The following is a 23,720-nucleotide window of genomic DNA, read 5'->3' on the forward strand; positions in this document are numbered from 1 at the left end:
ATTATTTAGATTTTGAAATATATATATATTTAATTACGACTATCAACTATCATTTTTTGATACAACCGGTCTTACCAAAACTGATCCCATATCAAACTCGCATTAACGAATAATATTTTTAAAATTATATTTTTTTGAAACTTTTGAAACAACGTTGTATTTATATATATATTTTTTAATTATGACTATCATTTTTGATACAACCGGTATTACCAAAAATTTACACCATATCAAAACTCGCATTAACGCGAATAAAACGTTGTGTCTAAATAAATAAAATAACATTTTAATATTGTTTTAAATAAAATTATGTCAAGCATTTTTGAAACAAACGGTATTTCCAATTTAAACACTCTCGATTACGAATACAACGTTGTTGTCAAAATTACAAAAGAATATCATTTGAAAATATTGTTTAAAATTAAATTATGACCCTTATTTTTGAAACAACCGGTATAACCAAAACTGACCCCATAAGAAAACTCGCGCATACGAATACAAACGTTGTGTCAAAATTTCAAAAAAATATCATTAAAAGAATATTGTTTAAAATTAAATTATGTCCAGCATTTTTGAAACACACGGTATTTCCATAAACAGACCCATAAGAACACGACCGGTAACGAAAGCAACGTTGTGTCAAATTTCAAAAGCAATCGGTGAATAACTTACGGAGATCTTAGATGAGTAACATACATTTTACATTTTTATTTATATAGATTAGGAAATGTTTATTCAATAATATACTGGAATAAAATATAGAAAATGTTATACATAATTTATACATATATATAGTAATAATAAGAAAGTTTGTCACTTATAATAATAATATAACAAATTCTCTATTTTTGTGGCAGTATATTTTTTAAATTCATATTTCTTATATTTCAAAAATCCTTTATTATCCTTTTTTACACCCAAAAGAATTCCTTTTGCACTATAAAATAAATCATAATAAATTCAAAAAAGTATCTCAATAAGTTCCATTAGAATACTATTTAAAAATAATTTTAAATTCAATGCGAATTCTTATAGAACATAAAATGAACTTTATATGCTTTACAAAAGCGACTCAAAATTGGCATACAAAAGAACTTTTTTTGAACTCTTAGGGTGCTGTCTTATGGCAGCCGGAATTCGGAAAACGGAATCTCGGAAAAGTAAAAGAAAGGGGATTAGCCAATCAGAAATTTTGCGCGTTTTCTCCTAGTAGGCAATCAGGCACGTTCAAAAAACACAACAAAGATTGATTTACGAGGTCAACAAAATTAACTTTTTATTTTATTTGACAATATTTTCTAAAATCTTTCACCACGAGTAAAAACATATTAGTGGTAAATTAATTTGATTATTTTATTTACTGTAATTATAATTTTTTGTAAGATACGTATTTTAATAAAAGAAATTATAATAACCCAGATAGCCACAAATGTATGTATGAGCACAAATTGTTCTCATGTTGCTAATAAAGATGTTAGCATCTTGCTACGCATTTACGTCGTCCCTTGTGCTGTTATTTGCTAACATTCGACACTGATCTTAAGTAATGCTAGCATAATGTTTGAAACGTGCAAAGAATTTTATTTCCGACACCGAATGCTAGCAAACAACAGCACAAGGGACAACATAAATGCGTAGCAAGATGCTAATATCTTTATTATATCAACTGGCTATCTGGGAAGACATTTTTGTAAATATAAAATAGGTTATTAAATAACCGATATATTAATATAATAATAATAAAAATGTTAACTTTTTAATTTTTAGAAGCAATTCATATGCAGCTACTGTAATTATTGATGATTGTGGAATTTATTTCCATTTAATAATTTCTTTAGTTAAAATAATCTTTATTTTTTTCCATTTCATAATGTAGCTGGAAAATAAAATATAAATATACAATTTTATATATATACCCATATAGCACAAAACCATTGCAGAAACATTGCAGCAATGTTATTCTGCAATATTGCAATATTGCAGCAACAGTGTAAACTGTTGCTGCAACGTTGCAGCAAAGACGAAATGTCCGCTTGCAGCAATATTACAATGGAATATATATGCAATAACACGGATATATACAGTGAACACGTTTTATAACGGCAATATAACATGGAAGTTACATGTAATGTAACATTGTTATTTTTGTGATATGTATGTGCTATAATAACATGAAAATAACCTGTTATGCAACATTTGTTATACGCAAGTAATATAACTGTTATACATTGTTTAGCGTTACAGTTATGTAATAAAAATTGTATAATCGTAACATAACACGCTCGTATCAATGTTATTACGGAACGATGCGTGCATCGTAGTTGACTCAGAAATCAGACAACACTATAACATCCTGAATGAGAAATCTATTTGATATTTAAAAAAAATATCATAAAGATAATGTTTTCAAAAATAACGGTTTGTCTACAATTACTGCGCACAAAAAAAGTGCACAAAATCTAAATTTATTATGTACTGAATAAAAACAGAATAAATGTACTATTCAATTTTTTTTAGAACATATGATCTCCCACATAGCACGGAATATTACAGTAATATCGCAGCAAAATTGCAATATATCAACAATATTACATATTACAATAAAATATTACAGAAATATTATTGACATATTACACGTTTATAAATAACATTAAAATATTACGTTATATCCCAGCAAACACAAAGTTACATGTAACGTGCCTGTTAGTTATAATTTCCCACTCAACAATGTAATTGTAATATAACACGTGTGTTATATTACAATTACATTGTTGAGTGAGAAATTATAACTAACAGGCACGTTACATGTAACTTTGTGTTTGCTGGGATTGTAACGATATTACATTTTAAATAGCAATACGTTAAAATTGATATCACTCACATTAAATTAAGTGAGGGTTTATAATAAGTGCTAGTATGCTTTAAACCGTAGGAAATTGATAAATCACAGACAAAAATGAGAAAAATAATTGATTGTGATTGATTAATTTCTTACGGCTTAAAGTTTACTCCAGCTATTTTTAAACTCAACCTAATGTTAAAATGTCATTAATGAGTACGTTTACACGTTACCTTTAGCTGGTATTTATAGTCAAATCTTATTTAAAAATCGTCTCAAGCAATGTCTTAAGATGCTAATGGCTCTGTGATTGATGGCTGATGGCATCTTAAGACAGTACTAGATGATCTTAAATATAAGATTCGATTATAAATACCGGCCTTAATCAGGTTTAACGACATCGATAGTGCTTAGATTTCAAATTACATTTTTCAAAAAAATGAAATGTGATTGGCCAGGTTAACAACCGATATTACTAAATCTGATTAAGGATAATATGTGTAATAGTAATTATTAGCATTAAGACGTCATTACATTACTTAATTATTTTATAAAGACGTATTATTTTATAAGTTATACATATTTTTTTAAAATTATAAATATATTAAAAAATATAGAAAATAAAAAAAAATATTACAAAAATACTACGTAAATATTACAGTAATACATTCGTGATATATCACCATTATATTACTGTGATCCATTTCGGCGGACATTTTAATATTGTAGTAATATTTTTGTAATATTTCTGCAATATTTATACTATATTTTACAGTAATATTATAATGGAAGAATAATATTTCTGTGATATTACCGTAATATTCCGTGTTATGTGGGCTATAATATAGTTAACCATCTAATTAACCATTTAAAAGTATTAGTTTTAAATAGATCGCAATTTTTATCAAATTATTGTTAAAGTTATGAAAAAAGATAAATTTAACAATAAAATTAATAAGTAAATAAATTAATGCTATTTATTTTTCATGTTTTTCAAAATTTAATTGCTTTTGTAACAAATAATATAATCGCGTCAGTTTATAACATATAGGTATATGTAGACAATAACAAGTACGCATATCGATGAATCAAATTGGCGTAGCAGATAGAGTACAAGGTTTGTCATCCTAAGGTCTCAGGTTTAAACCTACCTACCAGCGGCAAGTAAGAATAAAATAAAATAATATAATTTAAATTTAATTAATTAATAAAAATTTGTTCTAAATTTAGTATGTGCTATTGATAAAAATAATTTTAAAAAATGAAACTTTTATTTTATTTTATTTTTCTCTAGTTGCAGTTCAAAGATATCCGATTTAAGAAATCTTTTAAATATCAGTTTCATGACATCTTTCTGTTCTCAAAAAACGGCGCATTGGTTAACATTCTGACATATCATTGTTATCTTTTAGAAGATGTTATCATTTTCAGAAACAGGATATGAGTATCATGCGTGAAACGGAACGCATGTAACTGCCCACACAGCACACTTTATCTTAGAGATGTCCCTGGGATGTCAAGTGGGATATCGCAATATCGTTGGATATCCATGGACCGTCTGCGATATCCAAGGGATATCCAAGGGATGCACAAATGTCCACCGATTTGACATCCTGTAGATGTCTCAAACGATATCCAGAGGATGTCCAAGGGATTTCCTGAGATATTGTAATATACCCTAGTAAAAAAATTTGTCAGAATTAAAAAAATTTTTTTCAGGATTTCTAATAAATATTCTGATTTTTTATAAGAATTGAAACGTTTCTCGAAAAAACTTTAAAAATGAAAATTTTTGAATATTTCTAAGTATTTTTGAGAGTTTTTAAGAATTGAAAAAAACTTTAACAAAAAATAAAAAATTCTAATTATTTTTACGTTAATCTTGTAAAAGGAAGAAGATTATAACAACATGTTTCAGCCAAGTCACAGTCGTACCCGTTAAAGCATGTTTAATCTCTATATCTGAAAAAACGGTCACCCATCCAAGTGTCAACCATCGCCGACGTTGCTTGACTTCGAAGACCGTACGCATCCTAACGTCACGTGATAATCCATGAACACTTCTTGTCTATGCATACATATTTGTTATATATACATATCATTACAATATATGTTATCAGAAGGATGAAATTATGTATAGTTAATTTATATTTTTATGAATAAATATGAAGTTTTAGTTTTTATTCATTTTTACATATGCGTGCAAAATAGCATGTGGAATAACTTATTAAAAAGTTTGTTTTGCTCTGTTGTATAAAATCAAAAAAATTTTTTAATGTCATTTTTTATTATTATTTTTTAGTATTATTTTTTGTATTATTAATATATACCACATTGTTTCGATAAGTGTACTTTCTTTATGTTCTGTTTTAATTACGTTTCTTAGAGATTTAAATTAACGCTTTTGTTACTCTTTTATTACATTATAATTCACTTTTCCTTTACACTTGATTTATGCTCTATTAATTGTAGAAATAAAAGATATGATGAGATATTATCTGAATGTAATAGGATATCGTAAGATATTATAGAATATCTTACAATATCTTATAATATTTTAAGATATTTTTTTGGGATATCGAAATATATTAATGGGATATCATATGATATCTTAAGATATTTTACGATATTTTAAGATATTTTTGTAGGATATCCCGGGAGCTACTCATTGAGATATCCGTAAGATTGCCTTCGTCTGTCTGGGATAATTGGGGATATCTTCAGGATAAAGTGTGCTGTGTGGGATATTATATAAGCATATATTATATTCAACTTTAAGAAAACATTTTTAAGAAAACATTTAGATATCTTAGAAATAATTTCAAAATGGTCAAATTAACCATTTGAACGCTTCAAAGTCTTAATATTGCTAAATAGATCGCAATTTCTATCAAATTATAAAGGTTATGGAAAAAGTTAAATTTAACAATGAAATTAATAAGTAAATAAGTTAATGCTATTTATTTTTAATATGTTTTGCAAAATTTAATTGCTTTTATAAAAAATAATATAATTGCAACAGTTTATAACATATAGGTATATGTAGACAATAACAAGTACCCATATCGATGATTCAAACTGGCGTAGCAGATAGAGTACAAGGTTTGTAATCCTAAGGTCCCGGGTTCAAAACCTATACCAGCGGCAAGTAAGAGTAAAATAAAATAATATAATTTAAATTTAATTAATTAATAAAAATTTGTCCCAAATTTAGTATGTACTGTTGATAAGAATAATAAAAAAAAATGAAACTTTTATTTTATTTTTTTATCTCTAGTTGCAGTTTAAAGATATCCGATTTAAGAAATCTTTCAGATATTACCCAGTGAGAAATGGTACATCGAATCGACATCGATTCAACATCGAAATCATCATTTCGATGTCGATTCGACGTCGAATCGATGCCGAATTCATTACCGTTTCTCGCTGGGTAGTTTCATGATATCTTTCTGTTCTCAAAAAACGACGCATTGGTTAACATTCTGACATTATATGTTATCTTTTAGAAGTCTCTTTATGTTATCATTTTCAGAAACAGGATATCTTTTAGAGATCTTTTTGACAACATATTGTTCACGTCATTCTATGACGTCAAAATACGGTACATTTCATGACGTCAGGCATTTGTGACATTCGACCGTCATTTTAACGTCATAAGGACGTCATTTCGTGACGTCAAGAATAGTCAGTAAATGACCATTTTGGGACGTCAAAATGACGTGAGCTTGCTACCTGGGAAGATTGCCTAAAAATCGATCAAAAATTTGGTTTTCAGTTTTTTTTGCGCCAGTGTAAGTAAAATAAAAAATATAAAAGTTTAATATAAAAACTACATTATAGTGTTATTTAAAAATACATACACGTACAGCACGCGTCGCGTACACACCTACACAACAAATGCAAGAGCAAATTTCTTTCTCTTTGTGTTTCTCTTTGTCTCTCATTCTTTGTCTCGGCTCACTGTCATCGTTTATCTCGCAATTATTTAATGCTTAATTAATACTATAAAATGAGCGATATTCAAAAACAAAATTACCTTTTTTAAGAAAAAAAGTAAAAGAAAAAAGCGCCAAGTGTATGTGTGAGTTTAATCATCAAGAACTCGCAAAAAAAATTTTTCTTTAAAAAAAATTATCTTTCTAATAACCCAGTGAACAATACGTTGTCAAAAAGATCTCTAAAAGATATCTTGTTTCTGAAAATGATAACATAAAGAGACTTCTAAAAGATAACATAATGATGTCAGAATGTTAACCAATGCGCCGTTTTTTGAGAACAGAAAAGATATCATAAAACTGATATCTAAAAGATTTCTTAAATCGGATATCTAAAAAATTTCTTAATCGGATATCTAAAAAATTTCTTAAATCGGATATCTAAAAGGTTTCTTAAATCAGATATTTTTAAACTGCAACTAAAGATAAAAAAATAAAATAAAAATTCATTTTTTAAAAATTATTTTTATCAACAGTAACATACTAAATTTAGGACAAATTTTTATTGATTAATTAAATTTAAATTAAATTATTTTATTCTTACTTGCCGCTGGTAGGTTTGAACCCGGAACCTTAAGGATGACGAACCTTGTACTCTATCTGCTACGCCAATTTGACTTATCGATATGGGTACTTGTTATTGTCTTATACATATAATACCAATATGTTACAAACTGACGCAATTATATTATTTTTTATAAAAGCAATTAAATTTTGCAAAACATTAGAAATAAATAGCATTAATTTATTTACTTATTAATTTCATATTGTTAAATTTATCTTTTTCCTTAGCCTTAATAATTTGATGGAAATTGCGATCTATTTTTAGCATTATAGTTTGAAGCGTTCAAATGGTTAATTAGATGGTTTTTATTATTTTGTTTTTGTTTAGTACATGATAAATTTAGATTTTGTACATTTTTTGTGCACAGTAATTGTAGGCAAACCGTTATTTTTGAAAACATTATCTTTATAATAATTTTTAAATAATATCAAATGGATTTCTCATTTAAGATATTATAATGTTATCTAATTTATGAGTCAACTACAACGCGCATGGACGGTTCAAAAATCGGACAGCATTGTGATATCTTTTATGAGATACCAAGCTGATATCATTTAACTGATGTCATAAGGATAACATTTTCAAGAAACTTAAGTAAGACTCTTCAATGAGATATCTTCCCCTACAGCATGAAATATTGTTGCAACGTTGCAGAAATATTGCAATAGTGCATAATATAACCAATATTGCAGAAATATTGTAGCAATATTACAAATATAATATTCCCTAGCAAATGTTGCACAATATTGCAGCAATATTACAAATGTAATATTTCTTAGCAGATGTTGTGCAATATTGTAGCAATATTACAAATGTAATATTTCCTAACAGATATTGCACAATATTGTGGCAATATTATATTGCAACCGTGCAAAATTTATTTCCGTATAATCCGTATTTCTTAATCTAGAACTAACAATAAGTAATATTTTACATAGTTTTAAGGGACAAATAAAAAAATAGAGCAGGATATTTTTATTTTAAATTTTTATGTAAGATTAGAGCTAAAAGATACATAGATGTGCAACAAATTCTGTAATCACGACAGCGTTGCGTCCCATACTAGATTGAGTGAAGCAAGTCCAGAAGATGTTCACTCTGACTTATATATATAATACATTAATTAAACATGTGTGAACCATACATGCATGTGTAATTCTAGCATATAAATTGATCAGGATGGGCATTTTCTGGACTTGCTTCATTTTAATGCTTACTAAAATCTAGAATGGAACAATATTCGATATCCGTTGGTGTATGTTAATTTAATTATTTACTTTTTTAATTAATAATTTTTTTAATTATTGTGCCGTAACGGTATGACAATAAATTCATTTTCCGTTTTTCGTATAATACACATCTTACATATTATTTGATTAATTTAACCACCTGCAACATTTCCTTCATATTGCGCATTAACGTTTCAGAAATATTACAGCAATCTTACAAGAAATATTGCAGCAATATTGCTGAAATATTACAGAAATCTTACGGGGAATATTGCAGAAATATTGCAGACATATTGCACAATATTGTTTTGGAGCGGACATAGGAATATTGCTGCAATATTGCAGCAATATTTTCTGCAATATTCCAATCTTGCAAAATAATATTTCTGCAACGTTGCAGCAATATTTCATGCTGTAGGGGTTAAAGACTTCTCTTAGTAGACGTCTCTGGTAAATGTTACCATTTTGACATCATTTCCAAGATATCTAAATGTTTTCTTAAAAAAGTTCTCTTAAAGTTTTCATTCTGACAAGCGTGTTGTCTGGGAACTATAAAACTTTTTATAAATTATTAATTATATATTTTTTATATATAATCATGCATCTTTTTTTTCTTATTCTTATACTTTGATTTTTTAATCATCTACATTTTAAATAAAAAATATACAGGGTATCCCAAATGTGGGTCAACACTCGTAAAAAGGTAGAAGGGATCGAGATGAACATAAAAGTCCAATGTCTTGGGTTAGGTTAGGTCCAATAATCGAGATATTAACGTATGGAATCTGCAAAGAATCTATAATTAATTTCTATCGTAATTCTATCGTGAACAGCAAATTAATGAAAGCTTATCCAGATAGCCAAACTTGCCGAGAGCACGAACTGAAAAATTTTGACACATATTATGCTGGCAAAAGTTGAACAGCAAGCAATTACAGTTTGCCGTTTCAACTAACATTAACAGAAACACGACAAAAATCGAGTAGACTTTGCATCACAATGTGCCCTCAAAAATGCAGCAAAAGTACAACAAAATTTAAAGACATTAACAAAACAAAAATTAGACATTGTGTGTTGACACAATATATCACTAAAAATTAAATTAAAAAAAACAGATATGTCATGATGTCACATTAAATTAATAAAATGTAGCTAGAAATTTGACACATTTGCTATCACGCTGCGATACCAGAAACTTGGCGAAAATACAGCACGATGTATCACATGAAGTATAGACAGCAAAAATGCAGCAGAAATCGAGCAGAGCCTGCCGTCATGACATGACGGCGAAAACGCGGCAGGTATAGAACGCAAGTTTGCTACATCAGATGTGTAATGACTTCTGCACACAGGACGCGGCAAAGCGGCATCGCGGTGGCCAATCACCGTCTTGCTTTTCTGATAATACATAATATATGTATTAATAAAAAAGCAAGATTGGCCACCGCGATGCCGCTTTGCCGCGTCCTGTGTGCAGGAGCCATGAATCCTCTATAATAGATGATTTTAGTGAGTAGGCGGTAGTAAGGTTGATCGCCCGACGTGTCTCCCGTCGAATCCCACACTTCCCGGACCTGATCCTCCCAGAAGTCTTCTCAAAGATTTCCACCTTCATATAAAAAAAAGTTCAAATTGAACGGTTCTTGCATGTGATATCATCTTGGGTTTAATTAACTCTCTGCAGTCAGTCGAAAACGCCACATTTAAATTTAAGTATATAATCATAAAATATATAATTCGTAATGTATATGTAAATTAAATATCATCAAATTTATAAAATTATATAATGTAAATTAAATGTAATAATAATATTAATAAACATATATACATTGCATACATTAATTATTTATTTTACTAATTAAAAATTATTAATAATACGTCATATCGTGTTAAATTTTTGCTATATTTTTCCGATTACTTGTGACGACAGCTTGGTGCTCGATTTCTGCTATGTTTTTGCCGTCACAACCGATAAAGCAGATCACGTTCTATATCTGCTGCGTTTTCGCCGGCATGTCATGACGGCAGGCTCATCTGCTCGATTTCTGCTGCATTTTTGCTGTCAGTACTTCATGTGACACATCGTGCTGTATCTTCGCCGCATTTCTGGTGTCGCAGCGTGATAGCATTTCATGCTTCGTTTTTGCTGTCTTTCTGCGTTTAGAGTTTAATTTGTCAGATTGTGTTCGATATTTACTATGAATTTGCTGTCATGTTATGGTAGCAGATGATATTCGATTTTTGCTGTATTTCTATCAATATTTTCTGTTGATAATGTGCTGTTAGAAACTAAGCTTAATGAGGAAGCAGCAGATTGAAATCTGCTGCGATATCATGCTCGAATTTGCTAGCATATATTGCCGGCAAGCTGCTAGCATTTTGCTTGCTGGGTATCATTCACGATAGATTTTTTCTTCCATGTTATGGCTCGAGCAGATCAAGCTTTTTCTTCGGCGCGCTCTCATTCGCACAATTTGAAAAATTAATACCTCGATTATTGGTGGACCTAATCCAAGACCTAACGCATGACAATATTGGACTTTTATGTTTATCTCGATTCCTTCTACCTTTTTACAAGCGTTGACCCACATGTTTTGAGACACCCTGTATATAATTATAACAATACGTTTCAATTTTTATATTGAAGATTATTGCTTACATAAAGAAAAAGTTTTAGATTATAAATAAATTTTTATTTTGAATAGAATATTTTAGATAGATTATGTAAAAAATATTTTGCATATTTTATAAAAAAATATATTTTCTCGTATTTGGAGAAAATCTTAAATCGATGAAAAATCATTCTTTGAACGCTTTTTTACTTTTTTATTTGGAAAATTGTTATTATTTGGAAATTTTAATAACAAAGATATGTCAATCTTGATAGATTCATTGGTGGTTCACTGAAACCACTTTCTCTTTATGTGTCACATGTTTCAACAGCTTGCGTCATTCATGCGTTATTACCTCATGATCCTTGAAGGCATATTTTGCATTATAGTATTGTATGTACTTCACAGTGCACAAATATGAAGCATTAAAAAAATATATAATAATTCTTTAATGTGATACAAATATAAATGTGGTACAAAGTTCCTATTTCAAAAATAATAAATTACAATTAGTATTTTATAATAGCATGCGACAAAATTTTATAAAATCAGCATGTTATGAAACTTAAATATTATAATTTATTTGGGCAAAAATATAAATAAGAGAATTTATACATAGATTTTTATCGAATTTTTTTTTATTATAATTCGTTAATAAAGTGGGTCAAAGACTCAACGAATCACACATTCTGACTTGGAATTAGATATAATTAATTCTAGCACTATAAAATATGCGCAAAAAGCTTATATGTAAGTATACTTTATAAAAAATGTTAAAATATCGTTAAAGATTCTACAGTTCGAGTAAAATTAAAACTTTATTGCAATTATTAATTGTATGATAACTCTTAAAATTATGTTATAAATTTCGTCTGAATCAAGAAAACATAAAATATTGCAGATAAAAATCAATTGTTTTCAGTGATATTTATGTAAATGTTTTAAATATTTCTCGGATATTCTTGCTAACAATTTTCCTTGGAATTCTCCATATAATTTTGTAGAGTTTTTGCCTAATTTTATATTAACTTTTTAGAAAATTCCTTAATTTTACTAATTTTACAAATTAAAACACTTTTCAGAAAAGTCTATATTACTTCTATATTTCGTCTAGAATTTCTCCCGCTCCCCCTTCTCTCTCTTTCTCTCTCTCTCTCTCTGTGTGTGTGCGCGCGCGCGCGCGTGTGTGATGTGTGTCAGAAAAGTTTACGATGTTTTTTTTTCTAGAAAATATCATAAATTTAAGATATGAAAAATTCTTAATAATATTAAGACAAATGCTTTGAGAATTTTTTTCAGTACAGATATTATCATTTCAAATAATATATTAATATATATTAAGAAAAAAGATGTTTAACTTTACTAAATTTTTCAACTTGATTAATTTACATTAGTCCAAATATTTAAATTACATACATAATATATAAATACTTTGAACTGTAATGATTATATATATTTAACTGAAGTAGGTAAAAATATTATCGAATTTAAATGCATATACTTAAGCTTCAGTTCAAATATTCATACATTAAATTTAAATAAAATAATTACTTAACTGAAGCAATTTGATCAGATTGGAAACTTTGGAAATGTTTGAATAAAATTGTAACGAATTACATTGAAATATTATTAAATCGCATATGAAAATTTTTTCAATTAAGCTTTTTTCAGCATTATTTCATTAAAATTTTAATATAAAAAATTAAGGCACAAAAAATTAATATAAAATATAAAAAATTTACTACGTTTTAAAATTACATTAAACGCATTTAATAAAATTATTCATTAAAATTACAATATTTAAAGTATTATACAAGTAAATTAAAATAATGTAAATGTCATAAATAAAAAAAAATAATCCTAGTTTAAAAAACTTTTTAAGTCTTAAATATTGTAAACTTATACATTTGTAATTATAACTTGTAAAGTGAAACAATTATATTATAATTAACTTGCAAATATTTAAGTAGAAAAGTTATTTGTTATGTTTTTGTTTCATTACTTTTCAAACATTTCTATTATTTCTTAGTATATATATTTTAGTATATTTTAGTGTACATGTTAATAAATCTGTTAAAATATTATATATATAACAATACTTTTTATTTTTCTTCTAATATTTTTAATACTTTGGATTTTATAATATTTTACTATTATAAGTATGATTTATATATATATGTGTGTGTGTGTGTGTGTGTGTGTGTGTGTGTGTGTGTGTGTGTGTGTGTGTGTGTGTGTGTGTGTGTGTGTGTGTGTGTGTGTGTGTGTGTGTGTGTGTGTGTGTGTGTGTGTGTGTGTGTGTGTGTGTGTGTGTGTGTTGAAATAATTCAAAGTTATTTCTCCTTTGTAATTTTTATTTCGTGTTTTTTTTTAACTTTTTTTCATTACAGATATCAGGTAAATAAAATCGATTGTCGAGATGTTGGCAGTGCAGGAGTTTTCGGATTACAGTATATACTTGGAAGGCAATTGAAATGTTCGGGATGTGTGCGACAAGGCCCCTCCGTTCAATTCGGTCTCCGTCCTCCGCTCGATTGTATAAAAGCTAGCCGCCGTCGATGGATCGCCTTAGTTTTTCACTCTTGCCCGTAGGATCTCGTCAGCTGAAAAAGAAATTATTATTCTCCCCTTTATTCTATCGATTTCTTCTACGTATTGTAAAACGGTTCATTTATACGATGAAAAGATATTCTCTGCTTATAGTAGTCTTGTTGGTGGCTCTAGCCATTGCTGAGGAAAAGTATACCAGAAAATATGATGACGTGAATGTGGACAAGATTCTTCAGAATAATCGTGTCCTCACCAATTACATTCGATGCTTGATGGACGAGGGGCCTTGTACTGCCGAAGGCCGCGAGCTGCGAAGTAAGTAAAAATGGAGAAATTAACGAGAATATAGGATATATCAACAAATTTAAGCAAAGTTACGATAATATGCAAGAACATTTTTATAAAAAAAATAGAAATAATTTTAATATTTATTAACATTTAATTTATTTAAATTTGTTTTTAAACATATGAATAGTATATCATTGTAATAAAACTGTTATTTTTATTAGAATATTGATGTATAATTTGTATAATTAGAATCTATTTAAATAAATTAAATGTTAATAAATATTAAAATTCTGTTATTTTTTCACTTGGAATTAAACTTGACGTTTGCTTGAAATTCTCTTCCCATATTATTCAATTGGATTGAACAAACGTAGTTGTAATTGTATAAGCTATAATTCAATATATACTCTCTCCGTTACATAATTATCACAGAGAACTTTCTCGCGCGTATTACATCCGGACTTGCTTTTGAATTTACATAACAGTAGAATGTAAAATTTACGTAAATGTTATGTTATTTAATTCACATAAGCTTTAAGTATTTATATTATTATATAAAATTGTGTTCACGTAAACTTTTATTATAATAAAAGTTTACACTATAGTGTATGCGTGAATTTTAAATTTTATGTTTGTTATTATATAAATATATAAAGTTTAAATATAAATATAATACATATAGTACCTATATACATGTACGTATATATATATATATATATATATATATATATATACAATATAAAATTATATTTATGATATAAAATTACAAAATAAACTTTATTATATTTATATTCATATTGTTATATTGATGTCTTTTTAACGCCCTTTAAATTCTTAAATATATCGAGTTAAACTTACGTAAACTTTAAGTTATTACATTTACATAAGTTTAAAACTGTTAATTGTATTTGTATGTTATTATAATATATAAAATAAATTTACATTTTTTATAAAGTTAAAGTTTTATATTTTATTTTTTAAGATAAAAGTTCTTCAAGATTAATAAACATCAGCATTAAATTTAATTATACAATACCGTCATATTTAAATGTTAATAATTTAACAGATGATGTTTACGGAATCACGTACTAATATAAATGATACTAACCTGTAAATAATCATATTTTATTCTATAAACAATCTGGATCTCTTTTTATCTAAATATTTTACTATTTTAGCTTTTCACAAAATCTAGCAAAATTCAAAATTATAACATCTCTCTAGTGTAATAATTGGTTAACTTAAATGTCAAAATTTTTATTAAATAAAAATTCAAATTTAAGTAGTGAAATTTGAGAATAAAATTGTTTGGCACGTTCTTGTGCCAAAACAGACTCAGATTATCTACAGAGGATTAAAATAAATTCATTAAATTTAAATAATTTAAATAAAAATAAATTAAAATTAGATTAATTTTCTTTATTTAATGCAATACAAAAAAATTAAGTAACATTTATTATTACAATTATCATAAAGTTCTTATATTTCTAATAACTTTTTATATTTTAAGTTCATGTAATAAATCTAAAAAAATATCTTGAATTTTTCAAATTTTATAAATTTTCTTTGGAAATTATAGAAATTATAAAATAAAAGCTCAGGACTATTTCAGAATTATGTATATTTAAAAAATATCAGTAAAGATGTAGGCTTTTTTGCAACATTTTTGAAGTGTTTTAATATACAGAGTATCCCAAAACATGGATCAACGCTCGTAAAAAGGGATAGAAATGAACATAAAAGTCCAATATTGTCTTGGGTTAAGTCTTTGGTTAGGTCCACCAATAATTAAGGTATTAATTTTTTAAATTATGCGAATGAGAGCGTGTCGAGGAAAGAACTCGATCCGCTTGACCCATAACACGGAAGAAAAAATCTATCGTGAATGTATTATAAGCTTTCATTAATTATTGTTCACAATTATGATAGAAATTAATTAGATTATTTGCAGATTCTATACGTTAATATCTCGATTATTGGTGGACCTAACTCAAGACAATATTGGGCTTTTATGTTCATCTCAATCCTTTCTATCTTTTTACGAGCGTTGACCCACATGTTTTAGGACACCCTGTATATAAAAACTTTGAAAAATTTTCTTAAAAAATTATAAAATTATTTAGAAATTGAAAAAAAATTCTGAAAAATTATCTAAGAAATTCTTAAAAAAACCAGAATGTCTAACATATAAATCTTTATAAAGAATCTCTCTATAACACTGCCATTTTTTATTACACTAATAATATATTATTCGTACAATTACAATTAAATCTAAATATTAATACTTGTAATAAATATTATGATTATTTTTTCAATTATTTTAAAGTTTTAATACTAATTTTATAGGAGTGCTCTGACAAAAATATGCTTACTGTTACATAAAATATTTGTAGAATACTATACTGTATTACATCTAAAAATAATTCAAGTTTTAGCTAGTAAATTTGTCATTGAAATTATATATATAAAAAATCAGAAAAATTAAATTTTTTTAAATAAATAAATAGTTATATGAAAATCGTGAAAAATTTTAAAATTTACATAAACATTCTAAAAAGTTGTGTGGAATTCTAAGAAAAATTTTCACCAAAGTAACGTTTGCTATACTTCTGCAAAATATTTCTATAAAACTGTTATTCTTTTTATCAGATAATATTACTTTTGTATTAAAATTAAATAAATTTAAATAAAATTAAATATTTATGAATATTACTTTTTTTAAGTAATTTTACAGTTTTTGATAATTTTGGAAGAATGCTGACAAAATATGTTTAATGCTATATACAATATTTATTATAGAATACACTGTGCTATATATCGAAAATTTTAGCTAATATAAATTCTAGCTAATAAATTTATCAATATCAAAATAATAATGCGTTTTTATTTACATTTTTATTTATAGAGACTGTGCCGGATGCCTTGTCAAGCGGCTGCAACAAATGTAATGATAAACAGAAAGTTATGGCGGAAAAAGTGATAAATCATCTTAAAACAAAACGATCCAGGGATTGGGATCGTCTCGTCGCCAAATACGATCCAAATGGCGAATACAAAAAGCAATACGAGAAATCGTAATTTCTTGAAACATTTTAATGCGTTTCTTTTACATAAAAAGTAATTTTTTATACAAAAATTATTGGAAGATGTAATTTAAATATATAATATTGTGAATTGTTTATCATTTAAATTTACAATATTTGTGGACAATACGACGCAATCAATTGAAATTCAGTCAATATAAAAGAATTTGTTAAAAGTTTCATTTTACTGATTAAATCAGCACTTTTTTTGCAAACCTGTGCGAGTTATGTAATATATCATTCATCGCCCATGTCATCATCTCTTCCAAATAAAAAAATGCTATTGTTATGTAAGTGTTTGTAAAGAATGTATTTGGCAATCAGTATACACGCAGTTGTCAATCATAAAACGCAATCAGAAAATGTATCCAACGAATATATCAAGGATATTTCTTTCCTTAAGTAGCCCATTTTTTTATTCAACACGTCTCTTCTTAACTAAAGATCCAAGCTGAAATTCACAAACATAAGCAATATATAGAATTTACATATATTTTTATATAAAAAATAAATCTAAAGATTCCCCAATCAAATAATTTCAAAAATTATGGAACTTTAGTACAACACACACGCGCATGCGCACGCATACACATGTATCTTAATATATGTGACTTAGATAATAATTATAAAATTAAATAATAAAGTTAAAACGTAATAACTTTCAATATAACTTAGCTAACTTTAAATTAATTTTAATTTTAATTATTTTAAAAATACATAATTTAAACATTTTTCTTTGTATCCTGCATCATAATTTGTTATTTTATATAAACTTAATTTATAAATAAAATAATTTATTTAATATTCCATATTACAATTTTTTATTATTTAAAGTAATCTAACTTTAAAAAATTAGAATATTCTAATTTAATATAAATAATGCTCTCAAAACAAACTTTTAATTGAACTTCAATGAACCTTGATTCAACATTTAATTTGATGGCAAATTCGGTTGGATTGCACCAGTGCGCACTGGTGCATCCAACCGAATTCGCCATTAGTTTCTTGCTCATGTAATTTTTAATGTAGCTAAACAAATTTTAACTATTAACTTTAACTTAATTTAAAAAATTATTAACTTACCAAAAAAATCCTGCCAATATATAATAAACTATTTTTTTGGTATTCTGAATTTACTCTGAAAAGTGGCCTATTGTTTGTTTTTCTTTTATTAATCATTAACAAAAGGAAACAAAAAATTTTATTTAAAAATTTATTTTTTCTAACAAAATTTATAAATTAAAAGATTTATCAAAACGTATTTAATTTTTTAAAAATCCGAAAAAATAAATCAACTTTTATAGATAATTTTATTCCATCAATAAATTCGGACAGTAAAAAAGTTAATTTATTACATATCCTGTAGATATGTATATATATGTATATATATATAAATTTCTAGTTTCATAATTTTTTAAATCGTCAAGTTGGGGATTTACTTTTATAAGTAGCATATATATATATGTGTATGTACACACACACACACACACACACACACACACACACACACACACACACACACACACACACACACACACATTTATTGTACTTTGATAACGTACAAGATCCGAAATCGCCGGTAGATTATTAGTTTGGTCAGTAATAGTGGGTTCTTGTTCACGATTTTCTTTCTGCGCAGTCACTTTTTCATGTTTCTATGTTGTGGGAAAGTAGGCATAAGTTTTGGATCACACGCTGCAACATATTAAATTAATAATTAATATTAATTAATTAGATTTCAACCACTGTCTATTATTGGAACTAATCAAAAAGTTTAAATGACTAACGTAAAGGAGCCTCTTTGAAGTAGCTGCTTTGCAAACATTCTTCGGCGGTGGCTCTCTTCTTTGGATCATACATGAATAAGAAATTTAATAACCTAAGGCCAGCAGCACTCAACCAAGGAAATCTTTGTTTCAAATTGTTATACGGTTGTTGTTTAAGTGTAAAATTCTGCAGCGCCGGTAACGAATTAAATTCTGGCCAGATAGCTTCACTAGGTGTACCCAATAAATCGACAATCAACTCCAATTGTGCAATTTCTGATCTGCCGGGTAATAAAGGTCTGTGTCCTAATAATTCTCCTGATAACACAAGCAGTATTGCAAAGATATATATATATATATATAATATATATTTATAAATATTAAAATATTCATAAATATTATAAACAATAAATGAACATAATATGTTAATATAATTAAAGTTTCTTATAAAAACCAAATAAGGTTTTGATAAGATAGGCAATTTTTGGTATTTTCCTTTCCATAAGAACCAAATAAGGTCCAAGAAGATAAGTTTTTTATTTTTTTCTTTAAATAAATCTTCAAAATATTAATCAAAGCCATGTAACTTTGTCTTTTACCCTATTATACATCTAGAGAAAATTATCATATTTACACAATAAACAATTTGAAAAATGATAAGTTTCTTTATTTCTTGAAAACTTATCTTTTTGAATTTGTTTGGTTCTGTAAAGAACTCTTTTTTATATTGCGATAAAATTATAAATATTAAAAATAATATAATAAAGATATAAATATTATAATATTAAAACATTAATATAATTGATATATCAATAATTAAAATCTTGAAATTTTTTAATTATAAAAAGATATATTTATTATAAGTTAAATAAATATGTTAAGATAATAGTAAATAAAATAAGTAAAAAGTTAAATATTAAAATAATAAATAAATAAAAAAAGATCAGAGAAGGCGGTTCTAAACTAAATGAACTAAATGTGGGGTATAAAATTCACAATATCTCATATAATTATATTGAATTCTGGAGATAACTGTTTAAATTACTTTTTTACATACTGTTTAGATGTTATAACATGGCCATTGATATTCATGATTACTGATCATTGGTATTTATTATATTGTCATAAAAGCTGTATTTCAATATTGTCAAAAGATAAAATACATAAGTAGTGGAAAATTTTATAAATGTGTTCTTTACATCAGAAAAAATATGTTGAATATAAATTTTTGAAATTAGTGTAACATAAAAGGCTTCAATATGATTTTCAAATAAAATAATTGAATTTAATATTTGACATATAAAGTTATTGTCTGCATTTAGGATTATGAATTGTGAGTATTGCAAGTTTAAGTCCTTATACTTTTACAATACTTATTAGCTAATATTGTTTGTTATAATTCTTTTATAATACTCCTACAATACGCAAAGTCGCAACAGTCAAAGATTTTTTTACATTTTTGGTACTTTTGTATAATACTATGTACTAATACTTTTATGATACTGATATCCACTAAAGATCATTAATTTTTTATTTATTTGAAATAAAAATAATTTTGAGAATGTGTTTGTAGTGTTCCATATCTCCCTACAAGTTCCATAGCCACAATCTTTTCCTTCTTTGGTAAATTGTTAATTATCCTTGTTATGTATCCAAACAAATTCTGCTTATAACATGATTGCATGGTAAGGGCTCCCACACAAACTTTTGCATAACGCATAAGAAAATCAATCAATCAGAGTCGTCCATTTCCCTCCTCAGGATAAAAATAAAGACCTCTGATTGATTGATTCTCTATGCATTATGCATTTTGTGTTATGCAGAAGTCTGCAGGCGCCCTAAAACTCTACATAAAAACTTATACCGACAAGAATTGTCACATAAATATTTATTAAATTATTTAAATAAAACAAATGGTTATTTATAACTCCCTTCCCTCCTTTAGCAAAATCTCTATTTTTGGAATCATTTTCTCACCCAATATGCAGCCAGCTGCCCACATATCAACCGAGGTAGTCTGTGTCTTAGCTTGTAATAATAATTCAGGTGCCCTATACCATAGAGTGACTACTCTAGGGGTCATTGGCTTCAAAGGTAAACCAAACCACCTGGCCAATCCAAAATCGGCGATCTTCACACAACCCTTATCAGTCATAAGGAGATTTGAAACTTTCAAGTCTCTATGAACAATGAAATTGTGATGCAGATAACGCAAGCCCTTTAACACTTGCAGTACTATGCACTTGACCTGGCTTTCCGAGAATGGCGCCTGCATATTGTCTAGCAGACTTGCCAGATCCTGCTCACAATATTCCATTGCGAGAAATATGCTTTCTAAGCTTCTGCCTACTACAACTTCTCTCAAATGTACAATGTTCTCATGTCGACAAGACAATAAAACCGAAATTTCCCTGAGGCCGCTCACTGGCAGTCCATCTTTCTCATGCTCCATTCTCACTTTCTTAATGCAACAACCTTATCATTTTTTGTGTCTCTGGCTCGATACACAATTCCATAAGTACCCTCTCCAATGCGATTCAGCTTTTCAAATTCAGAAACAAATCTACATTTTCCAAGGCTGTAATACAATCCAACATATATATATATATATATATATATATATATATATATATTATATACATGATATATATATATATATATATTTAGAATATAAATTTTAAATTTCTTTAGTAAAAAATTACTCTAATTTAAATATTAAATTAATAAATAAGTTAAATACAATTATGTAAAATCTAGTACAATATCTTGCTCTGGTATCTCCATAGCCTTGCTGGTTAGGAACGATGTTAGTACTCCTTTCCTTGTAATTGGAGCCGAGGGATCTGGCCCCGAATCGGACACCGCTTTCTTATCGCTGTCATTATGTTCCACAGACTTCTTTTCTAAACTCTCGTCTGAGAAAAAAGACAACTCATTATTGAACACTGTATGTAAACATTGATCTATTTATTTTATTCGTACTTAGATGATTCAAAAATCAAAAGCCGCATAAACATACTTACCTTTCGTCATTTTAGCCACTAAATGGCACAAAAAACCAATTATTTAATGATTAACGGTAAAAAACAGTAGACAAGCAAAGACCACTAATGCAGTAAACTACTAATCTCTACTCTGACAACGCCGGTAACATGGAGCAATGGAGACCAATGGAGACTAGAAGATCAGAGATCAGACCACAGACTGTTCAGAGTTATTCAGAGTCGCCAGACCTTTGAGTATATCATGGTGAAAGAATACATTTTGGTCTGTTCTTTCTAGCTGCACTGTTGCACTGGTTAATAAGTTAAAGTAAGACAAGTATATTTTTTCTCATTCTAACTTATTGCACCAGTGCAACAGTACAGCTAGAAAGAACAGACCATTTGTCTGTTCTTTTTCGGTGCACTGCTGCACTGGTGCAGTAAGTTAGAATGAGAAAAAATATATGGTTTGTTCGAGTCGCCATGCTCCGACATGCTCCTACTCACTCCAACGCTTTCTAATATGTTGGCGTCATCGGAATCAACGTATTGGAGTGCATTGGGGTGAATAGGAGCATGTTGGGGCATGTGACGCGAACAGACCTATATTTATCTTATGGGGTCTGTTCGCGTCACATGCCCAACATGCTCCTATTCACCCCAACGCACTCCAATACGTTGATTCCGATGACGCCAACCTATTAGAATGCGTTGGAGTGAGTAGGAGCATGTCGGAGCATGGCGACGCGAACAAACCAATGGTCTGTTCTTTCTAGCTGCACTGTTGCACTGGTGCAATAAGTTAAAGTAAGACAAGTATATTTTTTCTCATTCTAACTTATTGCACCAGTGCAACAGTGCAGCTAGAAAGAACAGGGGCTCGATTCTTGAATTCATTTGCAAGAGAAACATATTGCAAATTCTGTTCTTATAGAAAAGTTGAAAATTTATTGGCTATTGTATGGCTTTTTAACCAATAAACTTGCAACTTTTCTGTTAGAGCGGGTATTTGCGCATACGTTTTCTTGCGAATGAATTCAAGAATCGAGCTCCAGGGGCTCTATTCTTGAATTTATTCGCAAGAGAAACGTATTCGCAAATTCTGTTCTTACAGAAAAGTTAGAAATTTATTGGCTATCGTATGGCTATTAACCAATAAACTTACAACTTTCTGTTAGAGCGAGTATTTGCGTATACATTTCTCTTGCGAATGACTTCAAGAATCGGGCCCCAGACCATTACTTTAACTTGTTGCACCAGTGTAGCAGTACAGCTAAAAAGAACAGCTCTATTCTTCCACCATGGAGTATATATACATGGAGAAGGAATTGCTATGGTTTCATTAGAATACTAAAAAAGTAGGTATTCTCACGTCCGCCATTTTTCTTCAAACTAGCAAGTAACTAGCATAATGTTTTACATATATAATACATCGCAATAACCTTTACAGTCTCAAAATCATAAAATATCGTGTCTTCGTTTCATTGTCACATAAAGTTGGTGTTTCCAAAGATATTGACGTATATATATATACAAAACATACCTAATTTTTCATGCTAGTTAGAAGAAAAATGGCGGACGTGAGAATACTCACTTTATAGTGCCTTAGTTTCATGTAGACCGAAAGTGGGTGTTTACGATAATGGCTATCCGAGTAATTTTCTCTAGGACCGAAATATATGATAAGCACAACCATCTACTATCATCATGATTCGTGACACTCAATGCTGTCCGGTATAGCCAAATCATCACGAGCAAGTTGCGAGTTCCGTGAGTTTGTAGCAGGTAACCTAAAAAGTACGACATAAA

General features: G+C 28.0%; 2 protein-coding genes and 1 long non-coding RNA gene across 3 annotated transcripts; 2 read left to right on the plus strand and 1 right to left on the minus strand.

Moving 5' to 3' along the window:
* The first annotated feature begins 9,249 nt into the window (after window positions 1–9,249).
* Window positions 9,250–11,095, plus strand: LOC118646284. The gene is made up of 2 exons (XR_004963831.1): window positions 9,250–10,002; window positions 10,146–11,095. It is a non-coding gene; the product is annotated as an uncharacterized LOC118646284 (long non-coding RNA).
* An 824-nt stretch (window positions 11,096–11,919) lies between these two features.
* On the plus strand, window positions 11,920–17,526 carry LOC118646043 (ejaculatory bulb-specific protein 3-like). The gene is made up of 3 exons (XM_036288310.1): window positions 11,920–11,990; window positions 13,631–14,105; window positions 16,984–17,526. The coding sequence occupies exons 2-3, from the start codon at window positions 13,799–13,801 to the stop codon at window positions 17,154–17,156; spliced, it is 480 nt and encodes a 159-aa protein (XP_036144203.1). The 5' UTR covers window positions 11,920–11,990; window positions 13,631–13,798; the 3' UTR covers window positions 17,157–17,526.
* Window positions 17,453–22,133, minus strand: LOC118644146 (cyclin-dependent kinase 10-like). The gene is given in 8 exon segments (XM_036288311.1): window positions 17,453–17,612; window positions 18,724–18,803; window positions 18,806–18,856; window positions 18,949–19,245; window positions 20,905–21,393; window positions 21,396–21,507; window positions 21,691–21,842; window positions 21,951–22,133. Coding segments are annotated over 8 exon segments (1,227 nt in total). The 5' UTR covers window positions 21,961–22,133; the 3' UTR covers window positions 17,453–17,576.
* Window positions 22,134–23,720: the final 1,587 nt, after the last annotated feature.

Source organism: Monomorium pharaonis, chromosome 6 (assembly GCF_013373865.1).
Source record: "Monomorium pharaonis isolate MP-MQ-018 chromosome 6, ASM1337386v2, whole genome shotgun sequence".
NCBI lineage: Eukaryota > Metazoa > Arthropoda > Insecta > Hymenoptera > Formicidae > Monomorium > Monomorium pharaonis.